Genomic DNA, 27,192 nt, shown 5'->3' with positions numbered 1-27,192 from the left:
ACATATAGCTCAATACCCACTTACCTGATTTCCACCCAAGGACATTTCTTAATATGGACCACAACAGAAACCCAAATCGCTGCACTTCCTGGATCTGCAAACTGCTTTGGCTGGAAATCATACTTACAGCCTTATGAGTGACTCTGTACCTCAGCAAGCTTTCTCATGGATAATACCTTGGAGCCTTAGGGGACATATATCAATCTTTAAGTCCATGGTCCCAGTAATCTGCAGATATCTCAATACTTCCACCCTCCCCCTTTCACTCATTCAAAACCTATTATATTTATAACTTCTATAACTTCCAACGAAAGGTCACGGGTCTAAAACATGAAATCTGTTTCTCCCTCCACAGATGCTGCCAGACCCATTGAGTATTTCCAGCACTTTGATTTTATTTCATATTTCCAGCATCCAAAATATTTTGCTTTTGAATTCCTGTCTCCGTTGCAGTTACTACTGTTGTGTAGAGAGTCAGATTACATATTCAAGATTAATAGTCTTTTGGTAGTAAAGAACTTGAGTATGGTGAAAAAGAGACATGTCTAAGCTTTCCATCATACACTCATCAGCACACTTGCAAGAATGCCAATATAAGGGAGAAAAAATAACAGTTTATACTGTTGCTCAAATTTTTGAGATGCCATGCCCTTGCAGGGTAATCAGAGGTAGACTGGGCACTTTTCAGGGCCGAAAGTGATGGTTTTAGGCCCATTCATGAGTTTGCTTGATCTGCAGCGTGGAATGATTTGATCAGGGTAGCCATTAACCTGCAGGATGCCTTTGATGCGCCCTATTTCAGAATCAAGCTTACATGATGAGCAAATGGCTCAGTCTCTATGCACAAGGTTGCCAATAAGACAAATCTTATAGCGTGTGGAACTGTAAAAATCCCAATGTGTATACTGACCAGTGAAGGTAGGCTTACATAGACCATGGGTAGAGAACCCCCAGCAGATTTCTCAACTAGTCTGTCAAGGAAGGGGAGTTCATTTGACTGCTCCATTTCATAGGTGAATTTGAGCACTGGATGGAGCCCATTAAGACATGTAAGGAAATTATTACATGCAGCTACGGATTTAAATATAGCAAATGTATTATCCACATATCAGAAATATGTTCAGTTTCTCATGGAACGGAACAAAGATGTATGTGAGAGCTGGGCCAAGAGGGGATCCCTTGTCAACATCTATTTGGGTGTACATGGTTTTGTTAAAATTGAATTCAACTATGCTTAGTTGCTGAGTTCATAAGTTCAATGGATACTGATTCACACAATGGTGGCCGGTCTAGATCGCTATGATATAGTGCTGCAACGCATATATCTATGGCTTCCTTATGTGGAACATTGGTGAATAGGCTAGCAATGTCAAATGAGCACATAGACACAGCATTGCTATCAATATGCAAGTCCTGTATGGCCTTGCAAATGTGAAGGAGTCCTTCACCATGTATGTGGAAAACTTGGTCAAAACTGGTTGTAACAATTTGCTCAACCATTTGGCCAATTCATGTTGTGCAGAACCAGTCACAGATAAGATAGCGCGTAGAGGGTCATAACTTTTGTGTGTCTTGGGCTGCCATACATATGCAGATGTAGCAAACCATGAGGACAAACCCTGCCATATATATCACACAGTAGCTTATTGCTCTTGCACAAGTCCAGCAAGCATTTTTTTTTAACTTACTTTCAAGTAAGGCTGTCCGGTCATGTTGAGCAGCATGTCCAATGGATATGACCTTGGACATGTCATTAAAAATGGCGTGCATTTTGTTGATATAGTCACACTTGTTAAGGATAACTAGTCCCGTCCCTTTGTCAAGTTTACTGGGTTGGTCTTAAGGCCTCGCAACACTGTAACACAACACGCGTTGCATGTGAAAGTCTGACAGGTTATTTGGAATCTAGGTTAAATTCTATATTTGTGCTAAATATGACAGGGTAAAATGTGCAAATCAAGACTGAGTATGACAATGGCAAAGCATTCTATTCCTCAGTACTGGCATCCCTCACTACAAACAGCATACAAATTCAGCCTTTAACCTGAATATCTTTATATACCAAGCACTAACATTTAAAGATGCTGCAAGGTTGTAAGGCTGATTTTTCAAGTTTGACTGTGATGGAAAAGCCTTTAATGTAAGTGTATGTCTTTAACACAATAGGCTGTCTGCCCATGATCTCTGGTGATGCTTCCAGTTCAGGAACACATTGGGGAATTAATGTGATGTACTGGCATCTGACATGGATGCTGGAGTGCTTCTATCCTTTTCTCACTGGGGAAAACAGCCAGTTTTAGTTCTAAAATGTCAGCAAACATTACAAATCACTCTGAATAAAATCAGGGATGTGCAGATAAATAATATCACAACACACAGTGAAATTTTTACCATCAATATTTATTGATTAACATTTTTCAGGCAATGCTTAATGTATGGCCCCTACTCTGGATAAATCTTGGCACAGTTAGAACTCATTGAGCTGTGGTTACATTGTGCTTTGTTGCAAGCAGAGAGGCATTCCCATGCTGTCAGGGCAGATTGATTGGCAATGATATGACTTCTGGGCCTTTACTATCTGCTCCGAATTAATCACAAGATTAGAGTTATTTGAAGTCATTTTTATCCATCAATTCTTTGGAATCATTTGTACGTGGGTTGCTGTTGAAGGTAAACGCTTGTCTGTCGCAGGTAATCCATGTAGCTCCTGATATGCTCCCTACAAAGGACCACAGTAGAAATGCAGGCTTAGACAGACAACAATCACAGGGTTATGTTAGCACAGTCCTTCTGAAGATGAACATTTTTTTCCAAAAGAGCTGCAACATTACAATGGCAATTTCCAGAAATACAGAAACTAACGTCACAATATTTGTGAAATTGCGTACTTTCTTAGGGTGTAGGAAACCAATGCGCAGGGCACAGCTACTAACCCCACATGTCCCAACAAACCTGAAATGTATTACAATGAAACAAATCTCTTACAACAGGCGGTAATTTTTCTAAAACAAACATGTTACTTACAGGGCAAATTTTTCACTACTGGAGTGCATTTCAGAAATTCAAGGGCATGATTTCCTGACCATGCAGTGTGCACCTAGTATTCCAATGGGTAAGGCTGCTGCTGGAAGCCTGAAAGTCATACAATTATTCTTAATAATCCCTGAGCAAAGATTTTATTCCTTGGGAGAAATAGAACTTTCAGACTGAATCCATGTTCAAGTAATTGCATGTGGGAGGAGGACAGAGGATATTTACTTACAAAATTAATGTCAATTGTTAAAAGAATGCACCAAAGAATTTCAAGATTATGCAAGCTGCAGAAATGATGCTCTAGGGACATTTTGGCAAGCCAGATACTTTGGAGAAAATGCTAATCTTCACAATCCTTCAACCTAACTTTTAATGGAGGAATTCTACTTTCGAAAGAAAATACCACACACTCACAATCCTACACCCACTCCTAGACACTGTACACTGACATTGCAGAAAAACTTGCATACTCCAATGATCCTGTGAGCCAAGCTGCCAAGATGATAACTTCTGTTAGGGGCATTTAAGTCTGACAGATTTAAAGGTAGGAGCAGACTAGATGAAGTCCACCAATTCTGCTGATAGGGGTTGTCAGTCAGGCTTTGTCCATGTCAAGATGCCCTTTGTAATGAAAACAACCCAGAGATAAGATGATTCTGTGCAAACTTGCAAATATAAACATCACTTGTGGAAAAACACAATCTACTAGATTGAGGCAAGATGATACTCTGATTGGAAACAAATAGAATCATAGAAAATTTACAGCAGATGGGGCAGCCATTTGGCTCATCATGTCTCTGCTGGCCAAAAGGGTTATATGGCCTAATCCCATTTTTCAGCTCTAGGTCTGTCACCTTGCAGATTATGGCACATCAATTGTGCAACAAAATGAAATGAGGGTTTCTGCCTCTACCATCCTTTCAGGCAGAGAGTTCTAGACCCCCACCTCTCTGGGTGAAAAGATTTTTCCCTCAACTTCCCTCTAATCCTTCGGTCAATTATTTTAAATCTATGCCTCCCATCCCACCCCAGTACTGACCTCTCTGCTAAGGAAAACAGATCCCTTCTATCCACTCTATCTGGGCCATTCATAAATCTCAATTATTTCTCAACCTGAAAATTCCCACACATGCTGTGCACAAATTGCTACCTTTAAGTTACTGTGAATGTGACTGCACAAAATAATTTAACAGTTGTGCATTGCAAGAAATAATTGAAGAGCATGTCGGTTGTGTCATATGCCACTAGGAACAAGAGATTTCAACTACCTAATTAACATTTTGTACCAGGGCCAGGCTGTAAATGCTTAGAAGATGTCAAGGATAATTCCCCGATTTCACATTCAGTGAGTGAGGAGCTGTGCTTCACAAGAGTTTATGGAATTCACTGTGGGACCCATTACATAATTTAGTTAAATAATCTGCATGGGATTTATAAGGTTAGTGCTTGCTCATAGCTCAGCCTCCTGAAATTCCCATTTGGAATTGGAAATTGAAATGTCAAGCTTGCTCAGGCCGACCAGCCTCATTCCATGGACCATACGAATCGCTGGCACGAGGCTGTTCTCCAAGCACAACATTGGGGTATCTGCCTTTCTGGATGCAAATTGTAACCAGCATCAAACATTTCTTTGTGTTTGTTCTGCATTTCCATTGACTGCAGCTTAACAGGCTATTCTTTTTTTGTAAAATACAACATTTGGATAAAATAACCAATTCAGTACTCACTGTACAACAGATGGATCCGATGCAAAGCCAATTGAACTCAAACCAATATAGTATTGTGCTGTGTCTCTCAAGGAGGTCCAATATTCACTTGCCTAAATTGTAGTAAACATGTTCAGTCAAAAAATGGACAATCAAGAAAAAATGGACAAAGTGAATGTATAATGCTTTCTGGTTTTAAAGGGGGAAAAAAGTCATACAGTGTATAATTTTTTAATAACTATTTTACATTTTTTTTCACATTTACAGGAACACACATCAGCTTAATTGTGAATATTAGAAAGAGGAGAGAGCCATGAAAAAACCAGGGCAGAGAATAAACTGGTGGGAGGGAGTGAGAGAGAGAGAGAGCAGTGACCTAGGACAAAACCCGCCTGAGGGTGAACGGGCAGGAGAACATTAGCAGTGAACCAGGATCAAACCAGACTGAGTGTGAACCTGCAGGAGAACGAGAGCAGTGAACCAGGATCAAACCAGCCCGAATGTGAACCTTCAGGAGAGAGTGAACAGTGAACCAGGATCAAACCAGACTGAGAATGAACCTGCAGGAGAATGAAAGCAGTGACCCAGGATAAAACTAGCCCAAGTGTGAACCATCAGGAGGGAGAGAACAGTGACCCAGGAAACCAGGCTGAGTGTGAACCTGCAGAAAAACGAGAGCAACAGAGTTGCGAGCTGGAGCTGCAAAATCAACAAAAAAAAATCAAAGCGTGATATCAAAGACAGCAGTTATGTGATTGATCGGGGAGTATTGCAGTTTTATTTTTGCTCTTTTAAACTAGAGATGTGTGTCCTTCTCAGAGCTAATAATCCAAAACTTACTATTACTTTATTAAATGAATAAGCTAGATAAACAAATTAATCTATACAACTAAAATAACTTATTGAACAATAGTTTTAACTAAATAAATAACCAGTTATTCAATAATAAGTTTAGTTAGACATGGCAGTACATGTGATGTGCTGCAGTAGCAGCATGTAGGAGATTCTGGGTAGCATTGCGATCCAGGATAACTATATATGTGGTGTCTGCAGCTCGGGAACATCAGCTCTGAGTGCTTGGGCTAGAGACCAAACTGCAGACATTGTGGGGCATCAGGGAGGGGGAGAGTTATCTGGACACTTTATCCCAGGAGGCAGTTCACAGTCCTTACATTCAGCAGTACTTTAGAGTAGGACAATGGTCAAGGGCAGAGTTTGTGACTGTGTGTCAGGCAGGTATGGTGATCTAGGATGTAGTGATGGAGAAGCCTCAGCCTTTGCCTTTATCCTTCGGGTACGAAAGTACTTGCTGTGTTTGGAAGAGAACAAGGGCCACAGGATAGATGGGAAAATTGACCATAACACCAAGGTACAGGGTGCCATTCAAGGTGAGGTGAGAGTGACTGCCCTTGACATCAAGGCAGCATGTGACTGAGTATGGCATCAAGGAGCCTTAGCAAAACTGAAATCAATGGGAATCGGGGAAAACGCTCCACTGGTTGGAGTCATACCTTACACAAAGGAAGACGGTTGTGGTTATTGAAGGTCAATCATCTCAGTCGCAGGACACATTGCAGGCCTTCCTCAGGGTAATGACCTAGGCCCAACCATCTTCAGCTGCTTCATCAGTGACCTTCCCACCATCATGAAGACAGAAGTGGGGATGTTCACTGATGATTGCACAATGGTCAGCACCATTCGTGACTCCTCAGATACAGAAGCAGTCCGTGCCTATGTGCTGCAAGACCTGGACAACATTCAAGCTTGGGCTGATAAGCGGCAAGTAAAATACATACCAAACAAGTGCCAGGCAATCACTATCTCCAACAAGAGAATCTAAACATCTCACCTTGAAATTCAATGGCATTATCACCACTGATTCCCCATTATCAACATCCTGGGGGGTTACCATTGATCAGAAACGGAACAGGACCAGCCATAAAAAAACTGTAGTAGGTCAGAGGCTGCAAATTCTGCAGAGAGTAACTCACCTCCTGACTCCCCAGCATCTACATGGCACAAGTCAGCAGTGTGATGGCATACTCTCCACTTGCCTGGATGAGTGCAGCTCCAACAGCACTCTGGAAGTTTGACATCAACCAGGACGAAGCAGCCCGCTTAATTGGCACCCCACCTATCACTTTAAACATTCACTCCCTCAACCACTGGCAGCGCATACCACCCACAAGATGCACTGCAGCAACTTACCAGGGCTCCTTCAAAAGCATCTTCCAAAACCACGACCTCCACCACCAAGAAGGTCAAAGGCAGCAGACATGTGGGAACACCACCAAATGCAAGTTGCCCTCCAAGCCACACACCATCCTCACCATTCTTTCACTGTCGCTGGGTCACAAGCCTTGAACTCCCTCCTTAAAAGCACTGTGGGTGTACCTTCACCACATGACTGCAGCAGTTCAAGGAGGCGGATCACCACCACCTTCTCAAGGATAATTAGGGGTGGGCAATAAATGCTGGCCCAGCCAGTGATGCCCACATCCCATGAAAGAAGTTTTAAAAATTGGCATATATCACACAGATTGAACAAATTAAATACTTAGCTTGAAGGTGGTTCAAGAGAGGGAACTGGAGACAGTTGGACCTGAGGGCTGAAGCCCAGAGGCATTAATTAGGTGTTCAGGTGAGTTTTTAGTTTTTTCCCATCTAAACTGAGGCAGTAGTTTAACAGGTACTGGGGAGATTTAAGTATTGTGCTAAATTTATAGTATAACTAGTTAAACTCCATAATATAACTATGGATAATCATTGAGTGATATTCTAAACTTGAAACCTAATTAGTTAAATACAGACAAAATAAAGATGGCAGGGCAGGTGATGTGTGGACGCTGGTGGACACCATGGCATCCGCAACTGCACAGTTTCGACGAACTGTGGCTCAGAGTTGATGAGCTGGAGTCCGAGCATTGGGCACTGCAATGCATCAGGGAGGGGGAATGTTACCTGGACAATTTGTACCAGGAGGCAGTCACACAGCTTAGATTAGGTACTCAGATTTGGTCTATGGTCAGGGACAGGAGGGTGTGACTGTTAAAGAGGCAGGTATGGAGATCCAGAAGGTAGCAATTAAGGAACCTCTGCCCTTGCAAACGTCCAAAAGATTTGATGTTCTTGACACTCGTGGACAAGAGCAGGAACTGTAGGGAGGATGAGAAAACTGACCATAGCACCATGCTGCAGTGGGCCATTCAAGTGGGGGGAACAAAAAGGAATACATTTGTAGTAGAGACCAATATAGTTGAGATTAGACACAGTTCTCTTTAGCCTAGAGCATGAGTCCAGAAGGCTGTGTTGCTGTCCTGGTAGGGTTAAGGATATCTCCTCAGGGCTCGAAAGGAACTTGGGGCTAGGAGGGGAAGAATCCCATTGTCATGGTCGACGTGGATACCAATGAACAATACGAACATAAGGCTCCTTAGACAGCACCTTCCAAATCCACAACCACTACCATCTAGAAGGACAAGGGCAGCAGATACATGAGAACACCACCACCTGAAAGTTCCTCTCCAAGCAACTCACCATCCCGACTTGGAAGTATATTGCCGTTTCTTCACTGTTGCTGGGTCAAAATCCTGGAACTCCCTCCCTAACAGCACTGTAGGTGAACCTACACCTCAGGGACTGCAGAGGTTCAGAAAGGCAGCTCACCACCACCTTCTCAAGGGCAATTATGGATGGGCAATAAATGCTGGCCTAGCCAGCAACACCCACATCCCATAAATGAATTAAAAAAGTAGGCCATTTGGCCCTTCGAGCCTCCTCCACCATTCAATAAGATCATGGGTGATCTGATTGTGGCCTCAACTCCACATTCCTCCTACTCCCGTAACCTTTGACTCTCTTGTTAGTCAAGAATATATCGACCTCTGTTTTTTAAATATTCATTGACCCTGCCTCCACCACTATCGGGGGATGAGAGTTCCAAAGACTCACAACCCCCTGAGAGAAAACATTTTCTCTCATCTCTGTCTTATATGGGAGACCCCTTATTTTGAAACTCTATCCCCTAGTTCAAGACTCTCCCACAAGGGGAAACATCCTTTCAGCATCCACCCTGTCAAGTTTCAATAAGATCACCTCTCAATCTTCTAAACTCCAATGGATACAAGCCCAGCCTGTCCAATTTTTCCTCCTAAGATAACCCCCTCATTCCAGGTATCAGTCGAGTGAAGCTTCTCTGAATTGCTTCTAATGCATTTATATCCTTTCTTAAATAAAGCGACCAAAGCTATACACAGTACTCTAGATGTGGTCTCACCAATGCCTGTACAACTGTAGCAAAGTATCCCTACTTTTATATTCCATTCCCCTTGCAATAAACAACAACATTCCATTTGCCTTCTTAATGACTTGCTGTACCTGTGTACTAACTTTTCCTGATTCATGCACCAGGACACCCAGAGTTCTGCAATCTCTCTATTTAAATAACATGCTGCTTTTCTATTCTTCCTGCTCAAGTGGGCATGTTCACATTCTCACACATTATACTCCACCCACCAAAATTTTCCACAATCACTCAACTGATCTATATTCCTTTGTAGATCCTTGTGTCCTCACAGCTTATTTTCCTACCCTATCTTTGTGTTATCGGCAAATTGATCAACTATACATTCAGTCCCTTCGCCCAACTCATTGATAGAAATTGTAACTAGTTGAAGCCCCAGCACTGATCCCTGTGGCGCTCTATTCTTGCCAACCCAAAAGCAACCCATTTATGCCTACCCTCTATTTCCTGTTAACTAACCAATCCTCTATCCATGCTAATATGTTACCTCATGCAATGAGCTCTTTATTTGCATAATAACTTTTGATGCAGCACTTGTCAAATGCCTTCTGGAAATCTAAGTACAGCACATCCACAGGTTACCATTTATCCATGTTGCTTGTTACTTCCTCAAACAACTCCAATAAATTAGTGAAGCATGGGGAAGAATTTTCTCCACGTCGGTGGGGTGCTGTGTGGGAGCGGGAGCGGGCGGGTGCGCAGCTGATCGCCGCCCACGATCGGCTGTGCGCTGCTATTTTATGTGGGCGGGCCAATTAAGGCCCACCCAGCATGACATGCACCCGGAAGCGCTGAGCACTCCCTGTGCGGGCAGGGAGAAGGGGCAGGTTTAGGGCCTGTGCTCTTTCATGCATGCACGCAAAAGGGCGCAGAAATCTCCCTGAGGCACGGATTTCCCCCGGGGAGTTTAATTTCATTCTTAAAAATTTAAGTAAAGAAAAAATTTTTTTCAGATATGTCCCCTCATGTGACATGTCCCAGCTCATGTGACACTGTCAATGAATTTTAATGAAAAAATGTATTTGATTTATAAATCCTTCATAAAACCTCATCCTGCCCATGGATGAGGTTTCATAATAAATGCGAAGGCCGCTTGGGATCTTCGCCTGCCCGCCAACCTTAAGGTTGGATGGGCAGCCCTGTTAATCCTTTTAATTAGTTTTTAAATGGCCTTATTCGGCCTTTGACAATTCGGTGGGCGCGCAGCCGACTCTGGTGCACGCCCGCCGAACTGAAGATCAGAATGACGCGCGGTGACGTCGGGACGCATGCCCGATGTCACCATGCGTCATTTTACGAGTCGGCAAGCAGGGCCCACCCCCGCACGCCGACTCAAAGATTCTGGCCATGATTTCACTTTCACAAAACCATGTTGATTCTGCCTGATTGCATTGAGATTTTCTGTGCTCTGCTATAACCTCCCTAATAATAGATTCCAGCAATTTCCCAACAACAGATGCTAAGCTAACTGGCCTGTAGCTTCCTGCTTTCCGTCTCCTTCCTTTGTTGAATAGAAGAGTCAAATTCACTATCTTTCAATCTGACGGGACCTTTCCTGAATCTAGGGAAATTTGGAAAATTAAAACCAATGCATCTACTATCTCAGCAGCCACTTCTTTTAAGACCCTAGGATGAAGTCCATCTGAACCTGGGGACTTGTCCGCTTTTAGTCCTAATAATTTCCTAAATACCCTTCCCCTGATGATTGTAATTCTAAGTACCCCCTCCAATAACATAGGTAGGATTAAGAAAGAGGTTCTGCTGAGAGAGTATGAACAGATCAGGGCTAAATTAAAAAGAATCACAAAGGTCATAATATCTGGATTATTACCTGACTTATGAGCAAATTTGCATTGTACAAATAAGATTAGTGGGCTGTATGAGTAGCTCAAAGATTAGTATGGGAGAAATGGGTTTCACTAAATGGGACATTGGCACCAGTACTGGAGAAAGGGGGAGCTTGTACTATTGAGATGGCCTTCACAAGAACCATACTGGGACCTGTGTATCACCAGGGCTGTGTTGATGGCTATAAACTAAATAGCTGGGGTGGGGGGGCGCGGGTGCGAGAGGGGGTGTGGGGAGGGAGGGTTCGCATGAAGGGAAATTTGGAAAGTTAAAGAGAAAACACAAGGCAATCGTGTAGGGTAGTGATAACCAGAGTATAACAGAAAAGGACAGAGCATAAAAATATAAGAGTGCACCAGCAAATAAGGTCAGAGTAGGGAAAAATGGTTAAAAATACAGAATTAAAGGCGCTTTATCTGAATGCACAGAGCATCTGTAACAAGATGGATGAACTGATTGCATGAACAAAAATAAATGAGTATGATGTGGTTGCCGTTAGAGAGACATGGGCCAGGATTTCCTGGGCCTGCGGGCATCGGGTATGTTTGGCGGCTTGAGCGGACAATATGGCGTGATCAGTTTCACAATGGCGTGAAACCAGTTTGTGATCGTCCGCTCAGCCAGCCGATGGAGGACTGCGTTTCCTGCCATCGAACTTTGGGAGCCTCATTGTAATACACGAGCATGTCATTATTAGGCCAGCCAGCCAGAATTGTCCTCCCACCCACTGGATTGTCCACCCACGTCAGTGGGAAAACACGCCAATGTATTTCACAACAGCACGTAAACAATGTGCACCTGGCGGGCTGCGCTTCACTCGAGTCTTCAAGCTTTGCTTGCTTACCTTGCTTTAGTCAGCACTCACAGTCATCAGCGCCAGGCTTCACAGACGCACCAGATCATTTTTAGGGGGCTCACGGCAGGTCTCTACCTGCCAGACTAGCCATATGTGGGTGGCTTTTCAATGGCTGCAGGGCTAGGGCTTGTTTGGTGAAGGGGGAGAAGTGGCCCCAGGCAAGGGAAGAGGCTGCAGGGTGAGAGCTGTACTGGGGAAGGAGGGTAACCCAGGGTGTGTGTGGGGGCACCTGTTGATTTGTGCAAGTGGCCTCAAGATGGTGAGGGCTGAGGAGACAGTCTCCAGAGGAGGTAAGACCAGATGGACATGAGAGAATGGGTGGTGATATCCTTTGAGCTGGCAGTGAGTGAGATGCCAGTGAATTTGTGATGGGCTTGAGTGTGTGAATTTAGAGTGATGAGATGGTTGCCATATCCTGGCTGCACAGATGAGATCACTCATCCTCTTTCTGCATTGGATGGCCAACCTCTTCTGAGCAGCATTGGCACTGACCCGCTGCCACCACCTCCCAAGCCTGGCTGGTCACGCTGCTGCCCGTCCTGCAGCCAAAGCAGGCATAGGAGACATCGCAGCAAGCCTCCATGGCATCCAAAAGGTGTTCCAGTGACGTGTCACTAACCCTAGGGGCTGCAATATTTTTGCATTTTGTGGATATCTTCCCTGCAGTAGTCATGGGCTAGAAGCAGAGTGATGTGTGAGCGCAACTGGACCTTAATTATGGTGTCTGGTGTGGTGATGCAGCGAGGTGTTGGCATGGTGGGCGAATGAGAGCCCACCCACCATGGAAACGGCGTGTTTCCTGGGACAATACAGCGTGAAAACCCACCATTGCGGTTGGCAGGTGAAACAACGTTTTACCCGCCTGCTACCGCACTTAGTGCAAATCTGGGACGGTTCTGCCATGGTTACAAAGTGCCAACAGCTTGCACCCAAACATTCAAGCATACTTGACATCTTGGAAGGACAGGAGAAAAGGAAAAGGAGGTGAGGTAGCTCTATTAATAAAGAATAAGATCAGCACAGTAGTGAGACAACTTGGTTGGAGAATTAAAATACCAAATTGGTTTGGGTGGAGATCATAAATAGCAAATGAAAGAAGTCATTGGTGGGTATGGTTTATAGGCTTCAGTAGCTACACTGTGGGACAGAGTATAAATCAAGAAATAATGGGGGCTTGTAATAAAGGTGCTGAATTAATCTTGGAAGATTTTAATCTTCATATAGATTGGACTAATCAAGTTGCCAAAAATAACCTTGAGGATGAATTCATAGTGTGTATTTGGGATAATTTCTTAGAACAATGTATCATGGAACCAAACAGGGAACAGGCTATTTTAGACATGGTAATGTGTGATTAGATAGGATTAATTAATGACCTGATATTAAAGGATCCTCTAGGTAATAGTGATCATAATATCATGAAATTTCACATTCAGTTTGAGGGTGAAAAATTCTGGTGTGAAACTAGTGTCCTTAAACTTAAATAGAGACAACTGCACAGGCATGAATACAAAGTTGGCTAAAGTGGAAAGCGAAAATAAGTTAAAAGGTAAGACGATAGAGAAGCAATGATGGATATATAAGGAGATATTTCATAACTTTCAGTAAAGATATATTCCATTGAGAAAGAAGGACTTTTAAGAGAAGGGTGCACCAACCATGGCGAACTAAGGAAGTTATTTCAAATTGAAAGAAAAGATGTACAAAGTTTAGTAGTAGGCCAGAAGGTTGGGAAACTTTAGAAGCTAGTGAAGGATGATTAAAAAACTAAAGAGGGAGAAATTGGAGTATGAGAAAAAAACTAACAAGATATGTAAAAAAAAAAATAATAAAACCATCTACAAGTATCTAAAAAGGAGAAGAGTAATGACAGTGAATGTTGGTCCCTTAGAAGGTGAGACTGGGGAATTAATAATGGGAAACAAGGAGATGGCAGAGACTTTGAACAAATATTTTGTATCTGTCTTCACAGTAGAAAACATAAAACGCATCCCAAGAATTGTAGGAAAGCAGGGGACAAAGTGGAGGAAGGAACTTAAAACAATCATGATCACTAGAGGAAACTAATGGCATTAAAGGCTGACAAGTCCCCTGGACTTGATCACATGCATCCTAAGGTGTTAAAGAAAGTGATTGCAGAGAAAGTGGATTTATTGTTTGTAATGTTCCAAAATTACCTAGTTTCGGAAAGGTCCGAGGAAATTGGAAAACTGCAAATGTAACACCACTCTTCAAGGGAGGAGGGAGAAGGAAGCAGGAAATTATAGACCAGTTAATCTAACATTTGTCATTGGGGAAATGCTAGGATCCATTATTAAGGAGGTAGTAGCAAGACATTTAGAAAATCACAATACAATCAGGCAGAGTCAATGTAGTTTTCTGAAAGGGCAATTGTGGTTGACAAATCTTAGATGACTTAACTTGCAGGTGGATAACGGGGAACTGGTAGATGTCATCTATTTGGATTTACAAAAGGCATTTGATAAGGTGCCACAGAAAAGGTTACTGAACAAGATAAAGGCTCATGGTGTTGGGGGTGATATATTAGCATGGACTGAGGATTGACTAGAAAGAGAGAGTAGGGATACATGGGTCAATTTAAAGAAGATAGAGCACAGAATGGAGTTCTTTGAGGAAGTAACAATGGTACAGAGGGGTCAGGGTGTCCTTGTACACAAATCAGAAAATGTTAGCATGCAGTCACTGCAAGTAATTAGGATAGTAAATGGAATGTAGGCCTTTATTGCAAGGGGGATGGGGTATAAAATTATAAATTTTTAAAAATATAAAATTATAAAAGTATAAAAGTCTTGCTACAACTGTACAGAGCATTGGTGAAACTGCAGCTGGAGTACTGTGTACAGTTTTGGTCTCCTTACTTAAGAAGGGATATAACTGCATTGGAAGCAATTCAGAGAAAGTTCACAGGCTGAAGTCTAGGATGGAGGGGTTGTCTTATGAGGAAATGTTGAGCAGGCAACGGAGCAGAGGTAGTGGGGTTGGTGGGGGATGGGAAGCAGGCAGAAAACTGGAGTTGTGGCCACAATCACATCAGCCATGAGTTTGTTGAATAGTAGTGAGAGTTCGAGGGGCCGAATTGCCTACTCCTGCTCCTATTTCTTCTGATCTTATGATTAAATAGTTGGTGAAGAATAAGCCTGGCATGATAATGCGATTGGACACAGAGAACTTAAAGGCAGTTGACACTGTGTGAATTGCTCAGTATGGATCCCACCAACATTTACCTGCAGAGGAAACCAAGTCTTGGGACGTCAGCAACTTGAAGTTGATTTGGGACCACAAGGTCTTGCTGCCCCTATATGTTGCTCATTGGGATGGAGTTCTAGAGAAGGAGCAAGCACTGCTGAAAATCACCAGTTCCAGCTGGTGAAACCAAAATTTAAGAATGTAGTCAAAGTGATGGTGAAATTGTCTGGTTCAGTACCTGAGGGGCAATCATCAGTGAACATTCCCACTTCTGCACTTATGATGGAGGGAAGGTGATTAATGAAGCAACTGAAGATGGTTGGGCCTAGACACCAGCCTTATGAGCTCTGGCAACTAACTCCTGAGGCTGAGTTGATTGGCCTGCAACAACCACAACTGCCTTCCTTTATGTTAGGTATCACTCCAACCGGTGGAGAGTTTTCCCACTGTTTCATATTGACTTCAATGTCACTTGGGCTCCTTGATGCCGCAATCAGTCAAATGCAGTCTTGATATCAAGGGCAGTCACTCTCACCTCACCTCTGGAATTCAGCTCTTTTGTCCGTATTTGGTTCAAGGTTATAACGAGGTCTGGAGCTTAAAGTCCCTGGCGGAACCCAAACTGAGTAGGTCATTGCTGTGAAAGTGTCACTTTATAGCACTGTTGTCAACACTGCATCATTTTGCTGATGATCAGGAGTAGGCTGATGGGGTGGTAATTGGATTTGTCTTGCTTTTTGTGGACAGGACATCTCTGGGCAATTTTTCATGTTGTAGGGTAGATGCCAGTCAGTGAGGGAACTGTACTGGAATAGCTTAGCTAGGTATGGAGCTAGTTTTGGAGCACAAGTCTTCAGTCCTACATGGAGGTGTTTAAAGCAGGCAATGCGGGGTTTTGCCCTCTGGCTGCTGAAATGGTGAGAGCTCTTTTAGGGAAGGCCTGCAGAAATAAGTGATAAGTGGCACTCAGACACTTAAATGGACGGCAGCAGACCTTCCCCGCGGTCAAGTGAGGAAGTCCTGCCTACCAAGAGCTGCCAACCAATCAAAAGCCGGCAGCTCTAATGGCCAGCAGTGCCACCAAGGCAGTGGCTGCTGCCAGTACAACACCCAACCAAGGTTTAGTATCGTTGCTGGATCCCAGACCACAGGTGAGAGGGTGTTGCAGGGGAGAGATGTCATCAGCAAGGGCTGGGGGTGGCTCTCAGTGCGGCCCCCTTTGCTGATGCTCCGTCTCTCGATCAGGCATCGAGTGCCTTTGAATGAGGTATTCTCCCCATGGATGGCCTTCCCACCACTGACTTAATCGTGGTGGAGACGGGAAGGCAGTGGGGTCCGCATTCGGCATCCTCCTGCCATATTAAATGCCCCCGCCTCCAAACTTACTACGGGAAAGGACATTAAATTCTGCCCACAGCCAGGACATTGTCAGGGCCCATAGCCTTTGCTGTATCTAATGTAGTCAGCTGTTACTTGATATCACATGGAGTGAATCAAATTGTCTGAGGACTGGCACCTGTGATGCTGGGGTCCTCAGGAGGAAGCTGAGGTGGATGATACACCAGTTATTGTTCAGAAATTCTTGATTACGCTATATACTGTACATTATTATTAACACATTAAAACATTAAGCAAACTTAAATAGGTACATAAGCTTTTTTAAAAGATAAGTTGAACAGTGAATAGATTTGTAATTAAGATAGTCAATCCATGATTTAATTGTGGGCTTCATGCTTGTATTGTGATGACTTTCCAACCACTGTAGATGTCGGCATATAAGTCAACCAATGAAGCCTTGAAAAGTCCCTCCAAAACTGTGAAGGAGTCAACTTATGCACTGAATGTAAAAGTGAACTACCAGCGTGGGTGTGGGTGGTTATATTCGGTACGGGGGCTTTGCTCTATGTGGGCGTGTCTTAAATATCCACACATCTTCGCAATACAGTCTGCATCACCTGCCTGATCCCTTGCACCCAGTTATAAGGTACCAGTAAGAAAAGCATCCATTTGTGGGGTGAAAAATTGAGGTTGACCACTACGAGTATCGCACGTCCTGTCTGAAAAAGGGGAAACAACATAAACTCCAAGTACGTGTAAAAACATGATTTTTAGAGCTGAAAAGATGGGGTTGGCTTATACGCGGGTCGACTTATATGCCATGATCTACAGTATGTCACCAGCCAGTATCAGAAAATTGCCCCTTATTTTCATGCTTTAATTCACATAGTTGTAAAATTTAGGAGATATAACAACTTTTTGCATTTTCCAAGGTGCAGTGTCATGTTGCTTAGAGGTATTTCTTGAAGTCGCAAGTTAAGTTACAACAGAGAAGTCTGTGTCAGACTTGATTCGGAGACCATCTGTTTGTGAAGTAGAACTCCTTGCAATTTCATGGCGTTGGGCCAATTTGGACTAATTTGTCATAAACTACCATACCACATTTCAGCCATACCACATTGAGGAATATCACACACTGATTGTCACCTTACCGTAAGAATGCCCAGCTAACCTACTAATTACTTGTGAAGGTATGATTCCTGCTATTTGTTATTATAAAATAGCTTTTCCTTCATAGTTGCTTATTTAGGAGTTATGAGCATTAGAAATAGGAAATCAAAAAAGAACTCGTGTTTGTAAAAATTAGTAATACATTAACTACTACACAAGGATTGCTCAAGTGACATACAGAAAATTAATAGAGTAGAATATAAAAAGAGTTTTTCCAGCATTTTCTGTTTTTGTTTCTGAAAATTAATAGTATCTGCTTAATTACAGTGACCTCAATTAAAAAGCTGAGTAGCCATTCCAGCGACTGAAAACAACTCAACAGTGCTGTACCACCACTTGTCTTTCACAGTTACTCATGAATAGTAAAAGTCTTTTCACAAATTAATGATCAGTTTTCACCATGGTCCATCTGATTCATACCAAATATTCATACAGCTAGGTATAGTGCCAACTGAGGTCAGTGGTAGCCACCTGTTTCATCCGGGGCTCTGATGCTGTGGAAACTTAGAAAATTCCAGCCCCTGCCGGAATAGCTTTTCACATTAAAGCTCTTGAGAAGTAAAATCATTTTGCACAGTAGCACAAAATTGTCATGGAGAATCAACAGCCCATTTTACACCCCACCAAATTTTCTTTATCACTGACATTATTACAGCCGATTAGCTATCGTTTATAATGCACTGTCACTCAGGGCCTATTTCACCCCAAGGGCTCCATGCTGTGCGCAGCCAAAAACCTCTTTGGAGAAAATAAACACTAATTTAAGCCAACTGAAATAAAACTCTAACAGAGCAGCGACTGTTGAAGAAAATGATATGCTCTTTACGTCTGTCGGGCGAGATACTTCAATGTAATTGAGTTTCTTTTTACAAATCCCAAGATATGATAGAGGAATTCAAAATTCTGGGCAGAATGCTATGTCCCGTGGGCGGGTGTACGCCTGGCCTAATCAGGCATAAAATCACGCGAGAAAACATTGGGCGAGCATCCCGACATCATCACGCACTCGCGCGATATTTTGCTCAGTGGGCGGGTGCGCACAAAAGTCTGAAGCGCGCCCACCGACAATTAAGAAGGCAATTAACCCATTAACGGTGCAAATCAACACTGATTTTTTGTTGCCCATCCAACCTTACGGTTGGCGGACGGGCGAATCAGCCTTTGCATTTTTCATCAAACCTCATTCAAGGACGGGATGAAATTTCTGTGATTAAATAAAATAAAAATAAATTTCTGTGGACAGCACTTTTATCAGCTATACTTTCAGGTAATTGATTATGATGCATGGACACTTTTTTTCAGCTTTTAAAGCCTTTATTTCAGCTTTTTCAGATCTCCAGCTCCCTGAGGCAGCTGTCTGCCTTCACAGAAGCTTTCTCGCATTGCTCATCCATGCCCGCAGAAAAGTCATCGCCTGCCCTCTTCCCGCCTCGGCAGTGCTGAGCATTTCAGTGCATGTTTCATGCTGGCTAATTGGCCAGCCAGCGTGAAATCGCGTTCAGGGCCAATCGCGGTCGGCAGTCTGTTTCCCGACCGCTCCCGGGCCCGCCAATCAGGCTCGCCCACCAAAGGTAAAATTCAGGCCTATGTATACTTTTGATAGAGTAAATAGAAAGAAATTGCTTTCAGTGGCAGAATGGTTGTTAACCAAAGTACACAGAAAATTTAACGAGAAAGAACAGAGGACTGGGATTAATTGGATTGCTCTACCAAAGATCTAGGAAAGGCATGATGAGCTAAATGGCCTGCTTCTGTGCTATAACATTCCACAATCTATCAATTTTTTGAAATAACTGTCCTCATCCTCGGCAGTTGTTTTAATTTGGTTGTGTTTCCCAAGCCTTGCAGTATTTCAACAACAATCTATAATAATATGTACAATTATTTAACACCTTTAAAAATCTCATTTAAAAAAGCATTTCACATGAATGTTGTCAAGCAAGATTTGTCACTGAGCTATTAGGACTGATAACCAAAAACTTGGTCAAAGTGGTAGGTTTTAAGGAGTGTCTTAAAAGAGAGTTCAAACATGGCGTGATGGGGAGTGAGAGGGAGACCCAGTGAAAGTTCAAAAGTGTCGCTAGCAGGAACAACTGGGAGACCCAGCGAGAGTTCAAACGTGGAGTGAGGAGGATCGAGAGGGAGACCCCCAGCGAGAGTCCAAAAGCGGACAAGGGGGATCGAGAGGGAGAGACCCAGCGAGTGTTCAAAAACTGGTGAAGGGGATCGAGAGGGTGCGACATGGTGAGAGTCCAAAAGTGTAGTGACAGCGAGAGACCTAGTGAGAGTTCAAAAGCGGCGCAAGGGGTAGAGACCTGGTGTGAGGGAGAGACAGGGTGAAGGGGAGAGACCAGTGAAGGGGAGAGACCCAGCAAAAGGGAGAGAAATAATAAATTAATTAGCTCATAATAAAGTTGGCAGGGTAGGTGATGTGTGGCAACTGCAGAACTGGAGCTTGTGGACGACAGTATGATCCAGGACAAAGATGTCTGCAGTAAGTGGATGCAGCTCGAAGAGCTTCAGCTCTAAGTCGTTGAACTAGAGATTGATTTGCAGATATTGCGATGCAGCAGGGAGTGGGAAAGTTACCTGGACACTTTGTACCAGGAGGCAGGACCCTTTAGGTTAGGGTCTTCTAATTTGGTCTGTGGTCAGGGACAGGAGGGTGTGCGAGCGAGTGAGGCAGTTATGAGGGTCGAGAAGGTAGAAATGGAGGAGCCTCAGCAGTTGCAATTGTCCAGCAGGTTTGAGGTGCTTTTAGCCTGTATGGATGAAAGCAGGGACTGCAGGGTGGATGAGTGCAATAACCATGATAACTGTGGTACAGGAAGCCATTCAAGTTAATATGAATGTAGTGGTAGTAGGGGAATGGACACAGTTCTCTGCGGTCAAGAGCAAGAGTCCAGAAGACTGTGTTGCCTGCCCAGTGCTAGGGTTCAGGACTACTGCTCAAGGCTGGAGTGCAACTTCTCATGGAAGAGGAGGATTCAGTGGTCATTGTCCATGTGGTTATCAGTGACATAGGTAAGACAAGGAAAGAGGTTCTACTTAGGGATTATGAGTAGCTCAGGGCTAAATTAAAAAGCAGAACCTCAAAGTCACTATTCTATAGATCATTAACCGAGCTACAAACAAATAGGCAAAGGATAAGTAAGATTAGAGTTAAATGTGTGGCACAAAGATTGGTGTGGGAGAAATAGGTTTTGATTCATGGGCACTGGCACCAGTACTGCGGAAAGTGGGTGCTGTATCGTTGGGATGGTCTTCACCTGAACCCTGCTGGGATCAGTGCTTTGGCAAGTTGTATAACTAGGGCAGCAGAGAGGGCTTTAAACTAAATAGTAGGATTGAGGGATCAAGTGTGGGAAGTCATGATAAATTAAAGAGTGAAGTCAAGGCAACAGACCAAGGTACCAATAAGGGAAATGATAATCAGAGGGCAGTAAGAAGGGACCGAGCGTACACACTTAAGTAAGGGTGCACGGTCTGTGACTTTGGCCTTAGTGAAACAGAGACCAAGTGAGTATAATTGGGTATTTGGTTAAAAATGGGAATTTAACTGATAAATCTTTTTCAAGTTCAATTTTAGAGTAAGAGTCAGATTCTGACCTAGAACTAACAACCAGAACTAACAGCCTTTAAGCAAGTTAAATAGCTTCGTTAAACAGACAGCTGACTGATAGTGGCAGTTGCCTGTCAATCACCTGAAAGCCTTTGCCTGAATAGGTGTTGATTACTGTAGCAGGAAGCTAATCTAGGGAGTGACTCATCACAGCTCTATATAAGAAAGGGGCTTTTTAAAGTGCATGATCAGTAAGGATGTATGGTCATTGAGGGAGACTTTGGCCTGAGTGAGACAGAGAGCAAGTGAGTATAATTGGGAATTTGGTTCAAAGTGGGAATTTGGTGCATAGGGGGAAAGAGGTGCTTTGGGTAAGGTTTACTGCAAGAAGTAGTATGCGCTGAGTGGGGAGTTTGGTGAAGAGCAGGGAGGAGGTGCTTTTATTTTCAGCTCTTTTTCAGCCTCCACCATTTAATTTCCACTTTGGTGCAGCAGAAGGAGCAGGTAAATCAGTAACTGGTATTATTAGAAACTAAGTTTTATCAGTATTGTAAGTACTGTACTGTTTTATTAATATTGTAAAGTTTTGGCAGTGCCAAAACCTATTGGGAGGTATAGGCTTTATTAATAAATTAATAATTTATAAATTAATTAGCAATTATTATTTAATTAAGACATATCGAAGATGGCAGGGCAGGAGATGTGCTACGATTGCAGGATGTGGGAGGTTCTGGAAGCCGGTGTGATCCAGGGCAAACACATCTGCAGTAATGTTTGCGATGCAGGAACTTCAACTCAGAGTTATTGAGCTAGGGGCCGAGCTGCAGGCATTGTGGCACATCAGGGAGGGGGAAAGTTACCTGAACGCTTTATTCCAGGAGGCGGTCACACCCCTTAGGATAGGGTCTTCTGATTTGGTCAGTGGTCAGGGACAGGACAGTGTGACTGCAATTGAGGCAGTTAAGGGGACCCAGAGGGTAGGAGTGCATGAGCCTTGGGTTTTTCAATTGTCCAACACGTTTGAGGTTTTTTCAGCTTGTTTGGTTGAGAGCAGGGGCTGCAGGGCAGATGAGCTAACTGACTAAGGCACCAAGGTACAGGTAGTCATTCAGTGGAGGGAGTAACAGGGAATGCAATGGCAGTTGGGGACAGTATAGTCTGAGGGATTGACACCACTCTCTGCGGCAAAGAGTGATTCCACATGGCTGTGTTGCCTGCCTGATGCCAGGGTTTGGGACATCTACTTGGGGCTGGAGAGGAACTTGCAGTGGGAGGGGGAGGGCCCATGTAGGGTACCAATGAAAGAAGGAGGTTCTGCATAGTCAGTATGAGGACCTTGGCACCAAATTAAGAAGCAGAACCTCAAAGGTCATAATCTCTGGATTATTACCTGAGCCACTTGCAAATTGACAAAAGACAAATCAGATTAAAGAGATGAATGCATGGCTCAAAGACTGGTGTGGGAGAAGTGGGTTCTGGTTTGTGGGCCACTGGTACCAGTACTGGGAAAGTGGGGTCTGTACCATTGGGACGGCCTGCACCAGAACTGTACTAGGACTGGTGTTCTTGCGAGATGCATAACAAGGGAAAGAGAAGGTTTCAAACTGAGTAGTGGGGACAGGGGATCAAATTTGGGAAGATGTGGTAAATCAAAGAGTAGAGATAAGGCAAAGGAGAAAGGTGTTATTACAGGTAATGAAAAACAGACCATGACAGGGCGGGATGGAGAGTACAAATCTAACAGTAAATTAACAGATGAGGCTAAAGGTTATAAAAAGAATAAAAGGATAAAACTAATGTCTCTGTATCTGAATGCATGAAGCATTTGAAACAAAACAGATAAACTGAGAGCAAACATAGAAATAAATAAGCACCAACAAAAATAAAAGTTGCTGGAAAAACTCAGCAGGTCTGACAGTATCTGTGGGGAGAAAGACAGAGTTAACGTTTTGAGTCCGTATGACTCTTCTGCTCTGAAGAAGTCATATGCACTGAAAACATTAACTCTGTCTTTCTCCCCACAGATGCTGAGAGGCCTGCTGAGTTTTTCCAGCATTTTTTGTTTTTGTTCCAGATTTCCAGCATCTGCAGTATTTTGCTTTTGTAATAAATTAGCACGATTTGATAGCCATTACAGAGACATGGCTGCAGGAAGACATGGATTGAGACATGAATATTAAAGAGTTTTAGACATTTAGGAAGGACAGTAAGTGAGGAAAAGGTGGAGGGGTGGCTTGGTTAGTTAATGATGGTATAAGCACAGTAGAGAGAGATGGCCTAAGTTCAGGAAACCAGGATGTGGAAACAGTTTGGGTAGAGATGAGAAATGCTAAAGGCAAGAAGTCACTTGTGGGAGTAGTGTACAGACCTCCTAATAGTAACCACATGGTAGGGTGAAGCATAAAGGAAGAAATAATGGGAGCTTGTCAGAAAGGCACAGAAATAATCATGGGAGATTTTAATGGGCAAAGGTAGCCTAGATGAGGAGATTATAGAATGTTTTTGCAATAGTTTCTCAGAACGGTATGTTCTGGAGCCAACCAGAGGGCAGGTTATACTAGACCTGCTACCGTGCATCAAAATGGGATTGATTAATGATCTAATAGTAAAGGTGCCCCTAGGTAGCAGCAACCACAATATGATTGACTTTTACATTCAGTTTGAGGGAGAGAGGAGTGGGTCCGAGACCATGTTTTCAAACGTAATTAAGGGCATGAAAGCAGAGCTGGCTAAAATGAATTGGTAAATTAGGTTAAGGAATATGTCAATAGAGATGCAGTGGCAAACATTTGAGGGAATATTTCAGAATACACAGAATTGATACATTCCAACGAGTAAGAAAAAATCCAAGGACAGACACCCATCTGTGGTTAACTAGAAAGCTTAAAGATAGTATCAGCAAAGGATGGCTTAAAGATTAATGAGGGGGAAAAACGAGTACGAGAGAAAGCTAGCCAGAAATATAGAACCAGATAGTAAGAGTTTCTATAAATATTTTAAAAATAAATGACTTAACAAAGTGAGCATTGGTCCTATAGAAGGTGGGTCTGGAGAATTGATAACGGAAAACAAGGAGATGCCAAATGAATGATGGCGCGGTGGGACCTGTACAAGGCAGACGGGTTGCACCTGAACAGGAATGGGACCAACATCCTTGCTGGGAGGTTTGCTAGTGCTGTTGGGGAGGGTTTAAACAAAATTGGCAGGGGGATGGGATCCTGAGAGGAGGTTCAGCAGGGGGAGATGCATGGCCACAATTAGAAGAGAGAGCAGGTGAGTCTGGAAGGCATAGAAATTGTAGGCTAGTTAAGGCACAAGGGAGTTTGGCAAGGTTGGATGGTATTTATTTTAATGCAAGGAGTTTGATGAATAAGGCAGATGAGATGAGGGCACAAATTAACGCATGGAAGTATGATGTCATTGCTGTCACAAAGACATGGTTGAGAATGGCAGGATTGGCAGCTCAATATTTAAGGATATAGGGTCTTCAGGCGAGAAAGGGACGGAGATAAAAGAGGAGGGGATATCACAATATTGATCAAGGAATCAATTACAGCAGTAAGAAAGGATGACATCTTAGAAGGCTCCTCAAATGAAACCATATGGGTAGAACTGAACAACAAAAAAGGAGCAATCACATTGAGTGTGTACTATAGGCCCCCAAACAGTCAGAGAAATAGGAGAGCAGATATGTAGGCAAATTTCAGAGAAATGTAAAAATAATAGGGTGGTAATAGTGGGGGATTTCAACTTCCCCAACATTAACTGGGTTAGTCATAGTGTGATAGGTTTAGAGAAGCAGAATTATTAAAATGCATCCAGGAGAGCTTTTTAAGCCAGTACGTAGAAGGTCCTACAAGACAGGGGGCGGTCCTGGACTTAATTTTAGGGAATGAAGCTGGGTAAGTGGTAGAGGTATGAGTGGGGGGGAGCATTTTGCAGATAGTGATCATAACTCCATTAGATTCAAGGTTGTTATGGAAAAGGACAAGGATGGGCCAGAAGTCAGAGTTCTAAATTGGGGCAACGCCAATTTTAAAAAGGTCTGAAATGATTTGGCCAGAGTGGACTGGAAGCAGCTACTTTTAGGTAAATCTGCGTCAGAGCAGTGGGACTCATTCAAGAAGGAAATAGGGAGAGTACAGGGCCAACATATTTCAGTAAAGTCAATGGATGGGACCAACAAATCCAGGGAACCCTGGATGCTGAGGGATATACAGGATTGGATAAAGAGAAAAAGGAAAGCTTATGGCAGATACTGAGGGCTCAAAACAGCAGAAGCTCGAGAGGAGCATAGAATGTGTAGGGGGAACTTAAGAAGGAAATTAGGAGAGCAAAGAGGGGGCATGAAAAAAGATTGGCAGGTAAAATAAAGGAAAATCTGAAGTTATTTTACAAGTACATTAAGAGTAAGAGGATGACTAGGGAAAGAGTAGGGCCCATTAAGGACCATTGTGGTGATTTATGTGTGGAGCTGGAAGGTGTAGGTAGGGTTCTAAATCAATACTTTGTGTTGGTGTTCACAAGCAAGAGGGATGACGTGGGTATGGAAATCAGGCAGAAGGACTGTGATATAATTAAAGAAATTAGAATAGAAAGGGAGAAGGTTCTAAGTGGTCTGGCAGGCTTAAAAGTAGATAAATCTCCAGGCCCGGATGAAATGTATCCCAGGCTGTTGAGTGAGACAAGGAAGGAGATAGCAGGGGCGCTGGCAATAATTTTCAATACCTCTCTGGCCACAGGAGAGGTGCCAGAGGACTGGAGGACAGCCAATGTGGTACCGTTATTTAAGAAGGGAGGAAGAGATAAACCAGGGAACTACAGGTCAGTCAGTCTAACTTCAGTGGTGGGGAAACTATTGGAAGTAATTCTGAGGGACAGAATTAATCTACACTTGGAGAGGCAGGGATTAATCAAGGACAGTCAGCATGGTTTTGTTAAGGGGAGGTCATGTCTGACCAATTTGATTGAATTTTTTGAAGAAGTGACCAGGTGTGTAGATGAGGGCAATACATTTGATGTAGTCTTCTTGGACTTCAGCAAGGCTTCTGATAAGGTCCAGCATGGGAGACTGATAATGAAGGTAAGAGCCCATGGGTTCCAAGGCAATTCGGCATTTGGATCCAAAATTGGCTGAGTGGCCGGAAGCAGAGGGTGATGGTCGAGGGGTATTTTTGTGACTGGATGCCTGTGTCCAGTTGAGTTCCACAGGGATTGGTGTTGGGTCCCTTGCTGTTTATGGTATTTATAAACAATTTAGACTTGAATGTAGGAGGGTTGATCAGTACGTTCGCGGATGACACAAAAATTGTTAGCATGGTAAATAGTGAGGAGGATAGCCTTAGATCACAGGAGGATTTAGACAGTCTGGTCAGATGGGCTAATCAGTGGCAAATGGAATTTAAAACAAAAACAAAAATACCTGGAAAAACTCAGCAGGTCTGGCCGCATCTGTGGAGAGGAGCACAGTTAACGTTTCGAGTCCGCATGACTCTTCAACAGAACTAAGGAAAAATAGAAAAGGGGTGAAATATAAACTGGTTTTGGGGGGGGGGTTGGGACAAGAAGAGCTGGATAGAGGGCCAGTGGTAGGTGGAGATAACCAAAAGATGTCACAGACAAAAGGACAAAGGTGTTGAAGGTGGTGATATTATCTTAAGGAATGTGCTAATTAAGGGTAGAAAGCAGGACGAGCAAGGTACAGATAGCCCTAGTGGGGGTGGGGTGGGGTGAAGGAATCGAAAAAGGCTAAAAGGTAGAGATAAAACAATGGATGGAAATACGTTTAAAAATAATGGAAATAGGTGGGGAGTGCAAATGGAATTTAATCCGGGTAAGTGTGAGGTGATGCAGTTGGGCAGGACAAACAAGGCACGGGAATACACCACGAATGGTAGGGACCTGGGAAGTGCCTGTCCACCAGTCCCTTAAGGTAGCAGGATAGGTAGATAAGGTGGTTAAGAAGGCATATGGGATACTTGCCTTTATTAGCCGAGTCATAGAACATAAGAGCAGGTAGATTGTGCTGGAACTGTATAAAATGCTGGTTAGGCCACAGTTAGAGTATTGCGTGCAGTTCTAGAATCCGCATTATAGGAAGGATGTGATTGCACTAGAGAGAGTGCAGAGGAGGTTTACCAGGTTGTTGCCTGGGCTGGAGAGTTTTAGT

General features: G+C 43.3%; 1 protein-coding gene across 1 annotated transcript in view; it reads right to left on the bottom strand.

Moving 5' to 3' along the window:
* Window positions 1-2,384: 2,384 nt before the first annotated feature.
* LOC144682968 (uncharacterized protein C3orf85-like) overlaps window positions 2,385-27,192 on the bottom strand; it is a 60,991-nt gene continuing 36,183 nt past the window's right edge. The window contains exons 4-5 of the mRNA XM_078545900.1: window positions 4,761-4,852; window positions 2,385-2,719 (exon numbers count right to left, since the gene is read on the bottom strand). Of these exons, the coding sequence (XP_078402026.1) occupies window positions 2,644-2,719; window positions 4,761-4,852 (168 nt within the window). The 3' untranslated portion in view covers window positions 2,385-2,643. The remainder of the gene's footprint in view (window positions 2,720-4,760; window positions 4,853-27,192) is intronic.

This window comes from Cetorhinus maximus, chromosome 7, assembly GCF_964194155.1.
Source record: "Cetorhinus maximus chromosome 7, sCetMax3.hap1.1, whole genome shotgun sequence".
Classification (NCBI taxonomy): Eukaryota; Metazoa; Chordata; class Chondrichthyes; order Lamniformes; family Cetorhinidae; genus Cetorhinus; species Cetorhinus maximus.
The sequence above is the reverse complement of the archived record's forward strand: the minus strand, read 5'-3'. Positions and strand labels throughout refer to the sequence as shown.